The sequence below is a fragment of the Scylla paramamosain genome, chromosome 28 (assembly GCF_035594125.1).
Source record: "Scylla paramamosain isolate STU-SP2022 chromosome 28, ASM3559412v1, whole genome shotgun sequence".
In the NCBI taxonomy this organism is placed as follows: domain Eukaryota; kingdom Metazoa; phylum Arthropoda; class Malacostraca; order Decapoda; family Portunidae; genus Scylla; species Scylla paramamosain.
Genome location: NC_087178.1, coordinates 14,009,751 through 14,024,050, shown reverse-complemented (window position 1 = coordinate 14,024,050; position 14,300 = coordinate 14,009,751). Strand labels below are relative to the sequence as shown.

Genomic DNA, 14,300 nt, shown 5'->3' with positions numbered 1-14,300 from the left:
CTACTTCATGCCTCGTATTAAAATTCTTCGTAATGATGTTTTCCATGCCCTCGCTGGCCTAAACCCTCAGAAGGCTTATGGACCTGATGGGGTCCCTCCTATTGTTCTCCGAAACTGTGCCTCCGTGCTTGCACCTTGCCTAGTCAAACTCTTTCAGCTCTGTCTGTCAACATCTACCTTTCCTTCTTGCTGGAAGTTTGCCTACATTCAACCTGTTCCTAAAAAGGGTGACCGCTCTAATCCCTCAAACTACCGTCCTATTGCTTTAATTTCCTGCTTATCTAAAGTTTTTGAATCTATCCTCAACAGGAAGATTCTTAAACATCTATCACTTCACAACCTTCTATCTGATCGCCAGTATGGGTTCCGTCAAGGACGCTCTACTGGTGATCTTCTGGCTTTCCTTACTGAGTCTTGGTCATCCTCTTTTAGAGACTTTGGTGAAACTTTTGCTGTTGCCTTGGACATATCAAAAGCCTTTGATAGAGTCTGGCACAAAGCTTTGATTTCCAAACTACCCTCCTACGGTTTCTATCCTTCTCTCTGTAACTTCATCTCAAGTTTCCTTTCTGACCGTTCTATTGCTGCTGTGGTAGACGGTCACTGTTCTTCTCCTAAATCTATTAACTGTGGTGTTCCTCAGGGTTCTGTCCTGTCACCCACTCTCTTCTTATTATTCATTAATGATCTTCTAAACCAAACTTCTTGTCCTATCCACTCCTATGCTGATGATACCACCCTGCACTTTTCTACGTCTTTTCATAGACGTCCAACCCTTCAGGAGGTAAACATATCACGCAGGGAAGCCACAGAACGCCTGACTTCTGATCTTTCTAAAATTTCTGATTGGGGCAGAGCAAACTTGGTATTGTTCAATGCCTCAAAAACTCAATTCCTCCATCTATCAACTCGACACAATCTTCCAGACAACTATCCCCTCTTCTTCAATGACACTCAACTGTCCCCCTCTTCTACACTGAACATCCTCGGTCTGTCCTTTACTTATAATCTGAACTGGAAACTTCACATCTCATCTCTAGCTAAAACGGCTTCTATGAAGTTAGGTGTTCTGAGACGTCTCCGCCAGTTTTTCTCACCCCCCCAGCTGCTAACTCTGTACAAGGGCCTTATCCGTCCATGTATGGAGTATGCTTCACATGTCTGGGGGGGTTCCACTCATACTGCTGTTCTAGACAGGGTGGAATCAAAAGCTTTTCGTCTCATCAACTCCTCTTCTCTAACTGACTGTCTTCAGCCTCTCTCTCACCGCCGCAATGTTGCATCTCTTGTTGTCTTCTACCGCTATTTTCATGCTAACTGCTCTTCTGATCTTGCTAACTGCATGCCTCCCCTCCTTCCGCGGCCTCGCTGCACAAGACTTTCTTCTTTCTCTCACTCCTATTCTGTCCACCTCTCTAACGCAAGAGTTAACCAGTATTCTCAATCATTCATCCCTTTCTCTGGTAAACTCTGGAACTCCTTGCCTGCTTCTGTATTTCCACCTTCCTATGACTTGAATTCCTTCAAGAGGGAGGTTTCAAGACACTTATCCACCAATTTTTGACCACTGCTTTGACCCTTTTAGGGACTGGCATTTCAGTGGGCATTTTTTTTATTAGATTTTTGTTGCCCTTGGCCAGTATCCTTCCTACATAAAAAAAAAAAAAAAAAAAAAAAAAAAAAAATGACGACACAAGAAAATTTTAGCAACACAAGAGGAATTAAAGAATCCGATAGAGCAATAGGCAAGTGGAATACACATATGGTGTATGTGCAGACAATATACATATAAGTCAAAAGACAACAGAATAATTTGGTATTAAGGAGATTGGACATTATAAGCATTACTGCACCAAAACAGTTTAACACGGACAGGCCCGAGCTTACAATGCGAACGTACCACACACGTGCGTGCTGCGGCCCTTCATTAGTGCTGATAAACAGCTTGCTGAGCTATCTGTGTCTGAGAGGGAGTTACGAACCGTGCAGGTGATATAATGAGGCATTAGATCCGCTGGCGAGCGTGAGGCGAGTAGCAGTACTGAGACCCTTGTTGTTAGCAGCTCTGATCGCCAGCTGGTAAGTTCCCCCCGGCCAGAGTCCAGTTACCTGAAAAAAAAAGAAGAAAAAAAAAAAAAAAACGTTATGGAGGCCTAGTTCTTTTGCCCAGAATTCTGGAACTCCTTTTGCTCTTATCAAAAGCTATTTTCAAAAGCTACAGGGATTATTGATCAGTTTACCATGGATAATTTTTCCTACTGATGATGCGGAGTCCTTGTCAAAGTATAAGTAGAGGAAACCACCCTTGGAAACACCGATAATTTTCGCTACAGTTTCTTTCAAGAGTAGTGGAGACGGCATCGAGATGCCACCTAACATTATAAAGGCGGTGGCTTCCTGAACAACAGACCCTTAATGTTATCAGCACCGCATGATACAAGATACAAGATAAGGATTACCATGACCCCGTTCTAACCTGATAAACAACATATATATATATATATATATATATATATATATATATATATATATATATATATATATATATATATATATATATATATATATATATATATATATATATATATATATATATATATATATATATATATATATATATATATATATATATATATATATATATATATATATATATATATATATATATATATATATATATATATATATATATGTATATATATATATATATATATATATATATATATATATATATATATATATATATATATATATATATATATATATATATATATATATATATATATATATATATATATATATATATATATATATATTTATTTATTTTTTATTTTTTATTTTTTTTTTTCATATAGGAGGGGCACGGACCAAGGGCAACAAAACTGGAAAAAAAAAGGCCCACTGAGGTGCCGGTCTCCAAACATAATCTGAAACCATTATCTAAAATTGGAGGATAAGTGTCTTGAAACCTCCCTCTTGAAAGAGTTCAAGTCATAGGATGGAGGAAATACAGAAGCAGGGATAGAAAAATAAAAATAGGCTGCTAGATAGATGATACTAATTAGATGGATATATATATATATATATATATATATATATATATATATATATATATATATATATATATATATATATATATATATATATATATATATATATATATATATATATATATATATATATATATATATATATATATATATATATAGATAGATAGATAGATAGATAGATAGATAGATAGATAGATGGATAAAAATAGATAGACAGATAGATAGGCAGATAAACAGATAAATAGACAGATAGATACATAAATACATTAGTCGATGGACGGATAGTTGGATGGATGGGTAAATAGATATATATGTAGATGGCTGGATGGATAGTTAGATAAATAAAACCACTGACCTTAAGACGCCGCAACAACAGGGTACCATAGACAAAAAAAAAAAAAAAAAAAAAAAAAAAATTCCGTTACATTTTTTTTTTTTAAATTCAGTGGTAACAAGATGAAATAAGAGAAACAGCAGAAAAGGAAAAAGGAAGAAAAAAAAATATGGGAAACCATAATATTACATCTTTGAAGAGAGAGAGAGAGAGAGAGAGAGAGAGAGAGAGAGAGAGAGAGAGAGAGAGAGAGAGAGAGAGAGAGAGTATAGGTTTCTTCTTCATCCCATTTTCGCTCCGATAGGTGGGACAAAGCGAAAATAAATTGATTTGTAGTTGGAAGGCTTTGGGGCAGGTGTGTCTCGTGGGGGCGGGCTGTTGGGAGGTGGTGGCGGAGGCTGATGTGAGGGGGGCGGGGCGGGATGGGGAGGGGCGGGGCGGGGCGGAGGTTGCTGTGAGGAGGAGCTTGTGACCGAACAGGAATCCGATAATGAGGTGCGGGTGGAATAATCAAAGAAAAAATGGACGTGTTCTCTCTCTCTCTCTCTCTCTCTCTGATTATTACACACATACACAGCAGAGAGAGAGAGAGAGAGAGAGAGAGAGGGAGAGAGAGAGAGAGAGAGACGCAGCTATACAAACACTAAGTGAAGGATAATAATGAGGCAATTATCGATAAGACATTTCTCCCTTTTCCTTCCTTCGTTCCCCCCATCTCTCTCTCTCTCTCTCTCTCTCTCTCTCTCTCTCTCTCTCTCTCTCTCTCTCTCTCTCTTTCTCGCCAGCAGAAGAGGAAAGAGAACAGAAAATGAGAAGGAACACCTGACATTCTAAGCAAACTTTGTACTTAACCTTCTCTTCCTCCCTTCCTCTCTCCCTCCCTCCTTCCCTCCCACTGTACCGTTAGGTTAACAGCTGGACCCCCCTCCCTCCCCCATCTCTCTCCAGCTAAGTGACTGAAGAGGATTATTACTACCTACCCAATTTCCCCAAAGAGCTCCCCAGTACCTCTTTCTCGTTTCTCTCTAACTACCAAACCACCAATCATTTGTTTCTTCCTCCCCCTACCCACAAACAATAGTGGCTGCAGATTACACCTTTCTCTTCTGCTGTTAGTTTTCCCTAGAGATATGGTTAGCTTGTAAGGTGAAATTAACTTATTAATGAGGCTTTCGTTCATATTGGTGTATATTTTGTTCCCGTGACACGCACTTCACTTTCATTACCATATATTTAAATGCCTGTATTTCAAGACACTTACGACTTTCATGAGGACTAGTCGGCTCGTAATGGGTGCTTTTTTACTACTGGTATTTCAAGATCCTCATTAAACTACGATCACGAATTAGGATCATGAATTAGAATCATGAAAGCATCCCTGAAAAAAAAAAAAAAACTTTTACCATGAAAGTAATTGAAGTCAGGCGGCCAAAAGTTTGAGTGTGGTTGTTAGTTACGTGAATGTGTACTCACGTGGAATTCCGGAGTGTCCTGAGCGGTGAGGTTGAGTGCGTGCTTGCGACCCTGGCGAGATGCGTCGAGGAGGAACCACTGGGAAAGCCCGCCGTTGCCGCCTGCTACACACCGCACCCTGGCTGAAGTGGGCGTCCCTCTGTCCACTGTGCAGTTTCCTGGTGACTCTGGTTTCCCTGTTCGATAGATTTAAATGCAATTTATATTGTTCTCACCACTTCTATGTTCTACTGGATTCTGTGTTTTCTGTTCACCACCACAATTACTGTTTCGGTCACTATTACCATGATTTTAACTTGCATTGTTACCTTCACTATCATTATCACCAAAGTTACCATTAGAGGGCAAACAGTTTGTGTCCATTAATCAGAGAGAGAGAGAGAGAGAGAGAGAGAGAGAGAGAGAGAGAGAGAGAGAGAGAGAGAGAGAGAGAGAGCTGTAAATTTAACATTCCACCGGAGATGAATAAAGAGGAAAATAAATATGAACACCATGAGTAAAAGGAGAATATGTAGAATGGAAACTGGAATAAGGTTAATATCAAATAAGTGAGTAGCGAATAAGACGATGAACAAAGCTGAAAACAAGATGCGAGGAAAACGAACGAGCTTGAACAAATGTGCCTGAAAGAAAACAAATGAGGTGAGTCAACGAACGCAGCTTCAAAGAGAAAACGGGAAAACACAGCTATAACTAACCCATAACTGCAATACAATGTCTGCCCTACCGTAACGTAGTGTATTGTTTTGCTGCTCTTGCCCGAGACGGTGTGTAGCTCATGCAAATATTGGAGGAGGAGGAGGAGGAGGAGGAGGAGGAGGAGGAAAACAAGAACAGGCAACTTTATTATAAAATCTCTCTAGAAAAAAAAAAAAGTGAAAATGAAACAAAATAAATAGAAGAACGAAAAAAATGAAGTAATTAAAAAAAAAAAGAAAATCGATCATTAATAATATTACATATACAAAACACGTACTATGGAAATTGAAAAAAAAACCCATTAAAGAAATATATGTAAACAATAACTGGTATTTTATTTCTTATTGTGGCCATGTACGACGCGGGTGTGTGTGTGTGTGTGTGTGTGTGTGTGTGTGTAGCGGAGGAGACAGGAAAGTGACTAGAAATGGTCGTGGTCTAGCAAGGGAGGTGATTGAAGGAGTATCGGGTTGAGACGAAGAAGTGTTATGTCCTGGAAGGCACAGTGACCAGTAGGGGATGGTTCTATATGGAAGATTGTGGTTTGCAGGGAAGAAGTGACTGGAAGGCAGCTGGCGCCTGGGAATGTTGAAGACTGGAAGGGACGTATTCTTAAAAAAATAAAAAATAGTTGTGGACGAAAGTTTAATTTTGGAAGTGGAAGAGGATGCTCCCGGCAGAGGTTATGGCTGGAAGAGGAGGTAACTGGGAAGTGTCGTGTTCTGGAAGAAAGATGAGTTTTCGAAGTGGTTTGCATCTTGGAAGAGATAACTAGAAAAAAAGTGTTCTTAAAGGTGTTCTGAAGATAATACATGCCCAGGAAGGGAATGTTCGTGGAGGAGTTTGTAGCGTGGAAAAGGAAGTGACTGGAAGCAAGTTATGGGTCGGAAAAGGAAGTGACTGGAAAGGAGCATGTTTTAGGGGGAAGTTGAATTCTGGAAATGGTGTGTTTAGTGGAAGGTAATGTTCCTGGAAGCGATTGCGGCTTGGAAGAAAGTGACTGGAAAGGAGTTGTGGTCTGAAGGGAAAAAAGAAAACGATTGGAAAGGAGTTGTAGTCTGGAAGAGGTGACTGGAAATGGGAGTGTTCTGGAAGAAAGTTGAGTTCTGGAAGTGATTGTGTCCTGGAAGGGGTTGTTTCCTGGAAGGGGGTAATGTTCTGGGGCCGCCAAGGGAGCCAATGAGCTGTGAAATGGACTGCAGTGTTGCAAAGAGGGAGCAGAACCCGGGAGGCACAGAGGGGGATGGCAAAGACAAGGACCTTCCCCCACTCCTTTCTCTCTCTCTCTCTGTCTCTCTCTCTCTAGAGGAGTACACGGAGGAATTTAGGCTGGAAAGAGAAAACGGGAAAAGAATTTGCTTGGAAGAGAGGAAAACAACAAAAAAAGGAAAACTTTAGTTTGAAAGAATGAAACGAGAGAAAATTTTGACCGAAGGAAAGAAAGAAGATAATTTTTTACTAAAGGGGAGAAAAAGGGATTTTAAGGGAAACACACACACACACACACACACACACACACACACACACACACACACACACACACACACACAACACACACACACACACACACACACACACACACACACACACACACACACACATAAAATGAATGAAAATAAAATAGAAGAAAATAAAGTGGAGAGAAGAAACAGAAAGAAATTTTTAAAAAGAAAGGGAAAGGGGAATATTTATACAGAGAGAGAGAGAGAGAGAGAGAGAGAGAGAGAGAGAGAGAGAGAGAGAGAGAGAGAGAGAGAGAGAGAGAGAGAGAGAGAGAGAGAGAGAGAGATCTTAGCTTATAGGTAAAAAAAAAAAAAAGCCCAAAAAAAGTGAGGTAATTTCTTTACGCTTCATCGGAAGGGAGAGGTAAAAAAAAAAAGGAGAGAGAGAAGAGAGAGAGAGAGAGAGAGAGAGAGAGAGAGAGAGAGAGAGAGAGAGAGAGAGAGAGAGAGAGAGAATGAATTTTGGCGTGAGAGGAAAAAAAAGAGGAGACATTTTCCTGAGGCTGTATCTGGGAAGCGCGCGGCTAACACCAACTAAGAGGCGCCGCCGCACTCGTAAGCTTTTTCCGATGTACTGACGCGATTACCTTCCCTGGAAACTCAATACGCGAGGCGAAGAAGCGCTGAAAAAAAAAAAAAAAACAGAGAGAGAGAGAGAGAGAGAGAGAGAGAGAGAGAGAGAGAGAGAGAGAGAGAGAGAGAGAGAGAGAGATGCTTCTGATATGATGGAAAGAGGAAAAAAACTTCGCATCACCGAACATGATTAAACTTCACAACAAAGTTTCTTGGACATCAAAACATCAACTTTCTCCTCTGCCTGTGTGTTGGTTGCTGGGTCGTTAAAAGTTCACTCCTACGCAATAGTTACTTACAGAGGTGGACCGGATATCCGAATCCACATCCGCATCAATTTCAACATCTGCATCCGCATCTATGGATGCGGATATTATGCTGACATCTTGAATAACTAGATTCTGTACATGTCGGGCGGAGAGAGAGAGAGAGAGAGAGAGAGAGAGAGAGAGAGAGAGAGAGAGAGAGAGAGAGAGAGAGAGAGAGAGAGAGAGAGAGAACACCCAGTCAAGAACACTCCGAAATCTGCCATGTCTTCATTAGCCATGACAACACACTCCATCTTCTTCACGGGACCCGCAACAGGCCTCTCTCTCTCTTTCTAGTTGTTTTGAGGGTGGGCAGGTGAAGAAATTAGGAAGAGAAGGCAAAGTACTGAAAAAAATAAGTAAGTGAAAGAAGAGAAGAAATCGTCCGGTTCACTTTGCTGTCCACCAATTACTTTGTTTTCGGCTCGTCTCTTTCATTTTATATACATATAAATTCTGACAATGGTCGAACTGTAACTAAATTAATCCTTCACCAATTTTCTGTCGCCAAGAGAAATACTGACTGTTATTTTTATTTCAATTTGTTTATGTCTATTTACTAATTCATTTTGAGTCGGTAGCGAGAATGTCGTCGTTGTTAACATGAGATATTTCTTCCCTATGATTATCTTTGTACATTGGTGAAAGTGTTGCTTTGGTAATTTGTTCTATGGCTTTTCTGAACAACCGAATTTCGTTGTTAATGTTGTCGATGTGTTGTTTAAACGTATTTTCAGTCTTGAACTATGTTTGTTAGAGTGTCTCTTATCTATTTCCCTCTGTCATATACTAAAATACTTAACGATTTCAGGTTTTCATTATGTGTAGCTTTCCTCTGGTATTGGTATAGAGATATTTTACGTCGAATGGAAATCTTAAGACTTTATTTAGGATTTTGTGAAGCTTATGTGTCTCAGAGTTTCCTTACCAGCGGGCACAATGTGGAAGACGCATGGTTCCTTCTGACTCCCTATCTCATTGGCGGCCCAGCACAGAAGCGTCCCGTATAGTCCAAGGAAGTCATGGGCGTGTAGGTGATGACCGCTATGAGTGGAGGAGGACGAGAAGCGACCCTGAGGCACATCTATAGTGTCCGCTGTGTTGTTGAACGTCCACTGGAATGAATCTTGTGGTGGGTTTGCGTCCACGGAGCAGGTAACTTCCGCGTCCTCGTACCTGCCGACTGCATACGTGGTGACTTGCCCAGGTGAACACACCGGCGCGTCTGAGGTGAAGACATTACATGGGATTACAGAGATTACAAGAGATAACGAACACAGAGGGAGAAAAAAGGAAGTGCTAAGCTAAGGGTGAGAAGGATGTAAGAGGTACAATGGAGGGAGTTAACGAAGGGCGTAAGAAAGACAAAAGGAAATGTTAGTCACAGGTAGGCGTAGGAACTGTTAGGTGAGGGTGATATATTGCAAAGGTAAGAGTCAGTGAAGGGCCTGGGAGAGAGAGAAAGAGAGAGAAAAAAAGAGGTTTTAGTAGAGGTAAGGTTTGGAATTATGAGTGAGTTAAGGAGTATATGCGATCACAAAAGTATGAAAGGAGCTGAGGGAGGAAAAGGAGGGTTTTGGTGAAAGATGGAGATGTGAGCTGTGTTAATTGAAGAGGATTACAGGAGGTAAGAAGGCAGGGATCAGAGGAACATCGTAAGAGCCGACTTAGGACGATATGAACAACAAATATAAGTCTGAAAACAGTGGTTGATATTGTGAACCTTATCTCGCGTCCTGCAATATGAATAATAAATAGAGGAAACAAAAATACACACACAAAAAAAAAATTCAGATATCAGAGAATTTTACTGTTATATAAAACCACCACCACCACCACCACCACCACCTCTTTCTCTTCCTCCTCCTTCTCCTACTAAAATTACTTCTATCATTTTCTCTTCCTCCTTTTTCTCCTGTTCTCCCTCTTTCCACCACCACCACCACCACTACCACTACTACTACTACTACTACTACTACTACTACTACTACTACTACAACAACCACTTCACCTCCATCTCCATTACTACCTCGTCCTCTACCACCAGGTCTGTACTCACACTTCACGTCGAGCCTCAGGTAGTTGGAGACACCCTCGCCGATGTCGTTCTTGGCGATACAGGAGTAGAGACCCGCCTGCTGCCGCATCACCCGCTGCAGCACGAGGGACTGGTTGCTGGTGATGATTCCTGCCGTCACGTTGTGCACTAGCGGGGTGTTCTGTCGGGAGAGTAGTAGTAGTAGTAGTAGTAGTAGTAGTAGTAGTGGTAGTGGTAGTAGTAAAACGCGAAGCAGGACAATATAGGTGGTTTAGGTGGTCGTGGTGGAAATGGAGGTGGAAGTGGTTGTGTAAGAAGCTTAGGAATATGTGATAACGTTGGTGAAATGATGATGGTATTTTTATTTGCCTGGTGTCCTGTGTGTGTGTGTGTCTGTGTGTGTGTGTGTGTGTGTGTGTGTGTACACGCGCGTGTGCTGCTGTATTTCCCTTTTGTTTCTCTTGTTGATTGTTTCTAAACCTTTTCCCTGCCTTCCCTCCCTTTGTCTCGGCCTGACCTCACCACCATGGCCTTACGTAAGCCAACACAACACACCAAATCCCACCCTTTCGAACCTTCACTGATCCACTACGCTCTCAGTACTACGCTCTCAGCACTATGCTCGCAGTTCTACGGTCGCAGCAACACGAAAAGGACAGATAGAGAGATATTCAAGGAATACGGACAGAAAAGGAACGAAAGGCGAGAGGGGTTGTGAGGGAGAGAGGGAGAAGGGAGAGGTAGAGGAGAGGCAGGTGACGGGGAGGTGGGTAATTGAATCATAACTTGAGGCAGCGGCGGACATTTACCGTGTTTCAGAGCTGATAAGAATATTGAGCGAGGGCGAATGAGACGTCGGTCGGTCTGATGGATGGCCCCAAGAGGCTTGTGGGCCGTCCAGGAGTCCTCTTCCATAAACATGCAAGACGGGTGCTGGAGGAGGAAACGAGGAGGGCGAAGGGGGAAAGGGGCAACGAAAACTAGGAGGAGCAGGATGAGGGGGAGGAGGAGGAGGTGGTGGAGGTGGAGGAGGGGAAAGATGCAGATGAAGCAAGGTATAGTAAAGGAAAAAGTAAACGAAAGCAAGGAAGAATATCCGAGAGAGAGAGAGAGAGAGAGAGAGAGAGAGAGAGAGAGAGAGAGAGAGAGAGAGAGAGAGAGAGAGAGAGAGAGAAGCAAATAATAGATGATCCGTGGTGGGAAGAAAGAAATGGAGGAGGAACGGATGGGTGGCAGAATGGAAGGAACGAAGAAAAAAAAAAACGTGAAAAAGGAATAGAGACAAAAAAAAAGTAAAAACACTATAGGAGGGAAAGAATGGAAACAATAAGAAGAGGAAAGAAAAAAAAACTGAGATAAAAAGTGACAGGAAGGAAATACCTGAAGGAACAATATAAGTGAGAAAACAGAGGGAAGAGAATAAACATTGAAAGAAAGGACTAAAAGAAAAGGAGAACGGGAGAAAATATTGTATAAATTAATGAAGAAAATAACCAAAACAATGAAGAAAGAAAGAAAGGAAGAAAGAAAGGAAGGAAGCACAGGCGAATCTAAAGAAAGGAAGCAAGGAAAAATACAAAGGAAGGAAAAACGAATAAAAGGAAAGAAAAGAAAGAAAAAAATGGAAGCAGAGAACGACTGAACAAAGCAAGAATGACAACAAATAGTGAAGGCAAGAAGGAAGGAAGGAAGGAAGGAAGGGAGGGAGGGAGGGACGGAGGGAGGGAAGGAGAGAAGGAGGGAGGGAGGAACAAACAAACGAAGAAAGGAAGGATGGAAGAAAAGAAAGGGAAAACAAACAAACAAACGAAGAAAAGAAAGGAAGGAGGAAAGGAATGAAAGAAGGAAGGAAGAAACAAACAAACAAAAGAAGGAAGGAAAGAAGGAAAAAACAAACAAATAAGTGAAGGATGGAACGAAGGAAGGAAAAAAGGGAATGGAGGAAGGAAGGAAGGAACAAACAAACATACAAACGAATGAATGAATGTGAATGATTGAGTGAATGAATGAATGGAAGGAAAGGAAAAACAAACAAACGAATGAATGAATGAATGAATGAAGAAATAAAGAATGAAACAAACAAACGAAGAACGGAAGGAAGGAAGGCGGGAAGAAAGAAATGAATAAATGAATAAATGAATGAATGAATGAATGAATGAATGAATGAAGGAAAGAAGGAAGGAAGGATGGAACGAAGAAACGAACAAACAAACGAAGGAGGAAGGAATGAAGGAAGGAAGAATGAAAGGAAGAAGGAAGGAAGGAAGCAAGGGAGGAAGGAAAGAAGGAATAAACGAACAAACGAAAGATGGATAAGAAAGGGAAGAAAAACAGAGAAGGAAGGAAGAAAGGAATAACCAGACGAAGGAAGGAAGGAAGGAGGAAAGGAGGGAAGGAACGAAAGAACAAACAACCAACCGAGAGCGGAGTCAAGATGGAGGGAGGGGAGGCAGGAAGGAAGGAAGGAAGGAAGGAAGGACGGAAGAAAAGGAGTAAGAAAACATAGAAGACGCCCTTCTCAAACTTTAAATGCACCACAGCCACCACCAAGTCCTCCGCGTCGAGATTGCTGTGTCGGCTTCAATGGGAGGCTGTGCTGTGGCTGTCGCTGTGCTGGGGCTTGGAGTCACGTTCCTCGCTCTGGTCTCCACGTCGCTGCGAGAGGCGTGGAAGGAGGCACCTCACGACCCTGTATATCCTAGTATGGCCACGTCTGCCCTCCCCTTCTTACTATTACCCTTCTCTTTCTCCTTCTCCTGCTCCTTCTCCTGCTTCTACTATTCTTCTTACTGCTACTGATTCTTGTTCTTGTTCTTGTTGGTGTTTCTTAGTTGTTTGTTTTGTTTTTTCCTTTTCTTATTCCGCTGCTGCTTTGGTTTATTCTTCTCCTGGGGTTGTGTGAAAGTGGGTTTGTTCTGTGTGTGTATGTATGTGTGTGTGTGTGAGTATGCGTGTGTGCATTTCTGAGGCGTAAATAATTTCTACAATGTGAATTCTCTCTCTCTCTCTCTCTCTCTCTCTCTCTCTCTCTCTCTCTCTCTCTCTCTCTCCCCCCTGAGCACAGTTTCAATTTTCTTGTCCCGTGCCATGAAAGTTTAATACGTGTAGTGCGCTGGCCAAGTAGAAAATCTAGGCTAGCAAGTAAAAGAATATTGCTTTATTTACTACTACCGCGTCCCCTGCCTAGCCCATTGCTTTCATTGCCCACTGCAGGAAGACTCACATGCGTGTGTGAGTGCGTGGGGACAGCGATATAAAGGCGAAGGTTCACGCTAGAAATTCCAGCCATTCTTACACTCATTTCTTCTCTTTCCTCCCTCCTTTACGAGTAGTACAACCGAGGAATGCTTAGAATAGTAACGCGTGCTTGGGAAGAAAGAGAGCGAGAGAGGGAGAGACAGGGACAGAGGGGGAGAGAGGGTACTGACACATGTTTAATGGACTAGTAATAGTAGTAGAAGTAGTAGTAGTGGTTGTGATGGTAGTAGTAGTAGTAGTAGTAGTAGTAGTAGTAGCAGTAGTAATGTTGCAAATTGAACGGTGCCTCAAGTCTTGTCCTGCCCGAGTACGCATGCGCCCTACTTTATTTGTTCACATGCAGTACTTGGCCCACTTGACCTGATAGTCGGCCCTCCAATAGATCTGACCGGAGCAAAAAGATGGATCTCTCTCTCTCTCTCTCTCTCTCTCTCTCTCTCTCTCTCTCTCTCTCTCTCTCTCTCTCTCTCTTTGACTTACGTGGTGGCGCCAGGAGACCCTCGTTGTCCTCGGGTTAGCGTGGATGGCACACTCAAAGTACACGTCATCACCTTCCTTGATGTTGGCCACGTCCAGTGATGCCCCGAAGCCACACGTCGCTTGGGGCATGTCTGTGGAAGGAGGAGGAGGAGGAGGAGGAGGAGGAGGAGGAGGAGGAGGAGGAAAGTAGTGGTCAGGTAATGTGTGCGGGTAAGGAACCAGGCGTTTGTTTAGAAGAAAAAATGAGGGAGGTGTGTGTGTGTGTGTGTGTGTGTGTGTGTGTGTGTGTGTGTGTGTGTGTGTGTGTGTGTGTGATTTTTACCGGGAAGGGAGTACAAAAGGGGCAGGTCTACAATGCGGCAGAAAAAAAAAAGAGAGAACAAAAAGGTAGGAAGTGTACGCTCGTACAAGCCGTGGGTGTCTGGAGGAAAAAAAAAAAAAAAAAAAAAAAGGGACCGCTGGGGTGTTTACAACCAGGGGAAACGACACGGATTGGTGGCCTAGCAAGCAAAGGGAAGAGGAGGGAAGGGAAAGGTTACATTAAAAAAAATAAAATATCAACGGGAGGAGAAAGGGTAGCAAAGA

General features: G+C 42.1%; 1 protein-coding gene across 2 annotated transcripts in view; it reads right to left on the bottom strand.

The window, feature by feature from the left end:
- Positions 1–14,300, bottom strand: part of LOC135114962 (hemicentin-2-like) — a 96,083-nt gene that overhangs the window by 6,498 nt on the left and 75,285 nt on the right. For both annotated transcript variants that reach the window (XM_064031283.1, XM_064031282.1), the window contains exons 8-12: positions 13,716–13,846; positions 9,999–10,158; positions 8,868–9,164; positions 4,858–5,033; positions 1,983–2,109 (exon numbers count right to left, since the gene is read on the bottom strand). In XM_064031283.1, the coding sequence (XP_063887353.1) occupies positions 1,983–2,109; positions 4,858–5,033; positions 8,868–9,164; positions 9,999–10,158; positions 13,716–13,846 (891 nt within the window). The remainder of the gene's footprint in view (positions 1–1,982; positions 2,110–4,857; positions 5,034–8,867; positions 9,165–9,998; positions 10,159–13,715; positions 13,847–14,300) is intronic.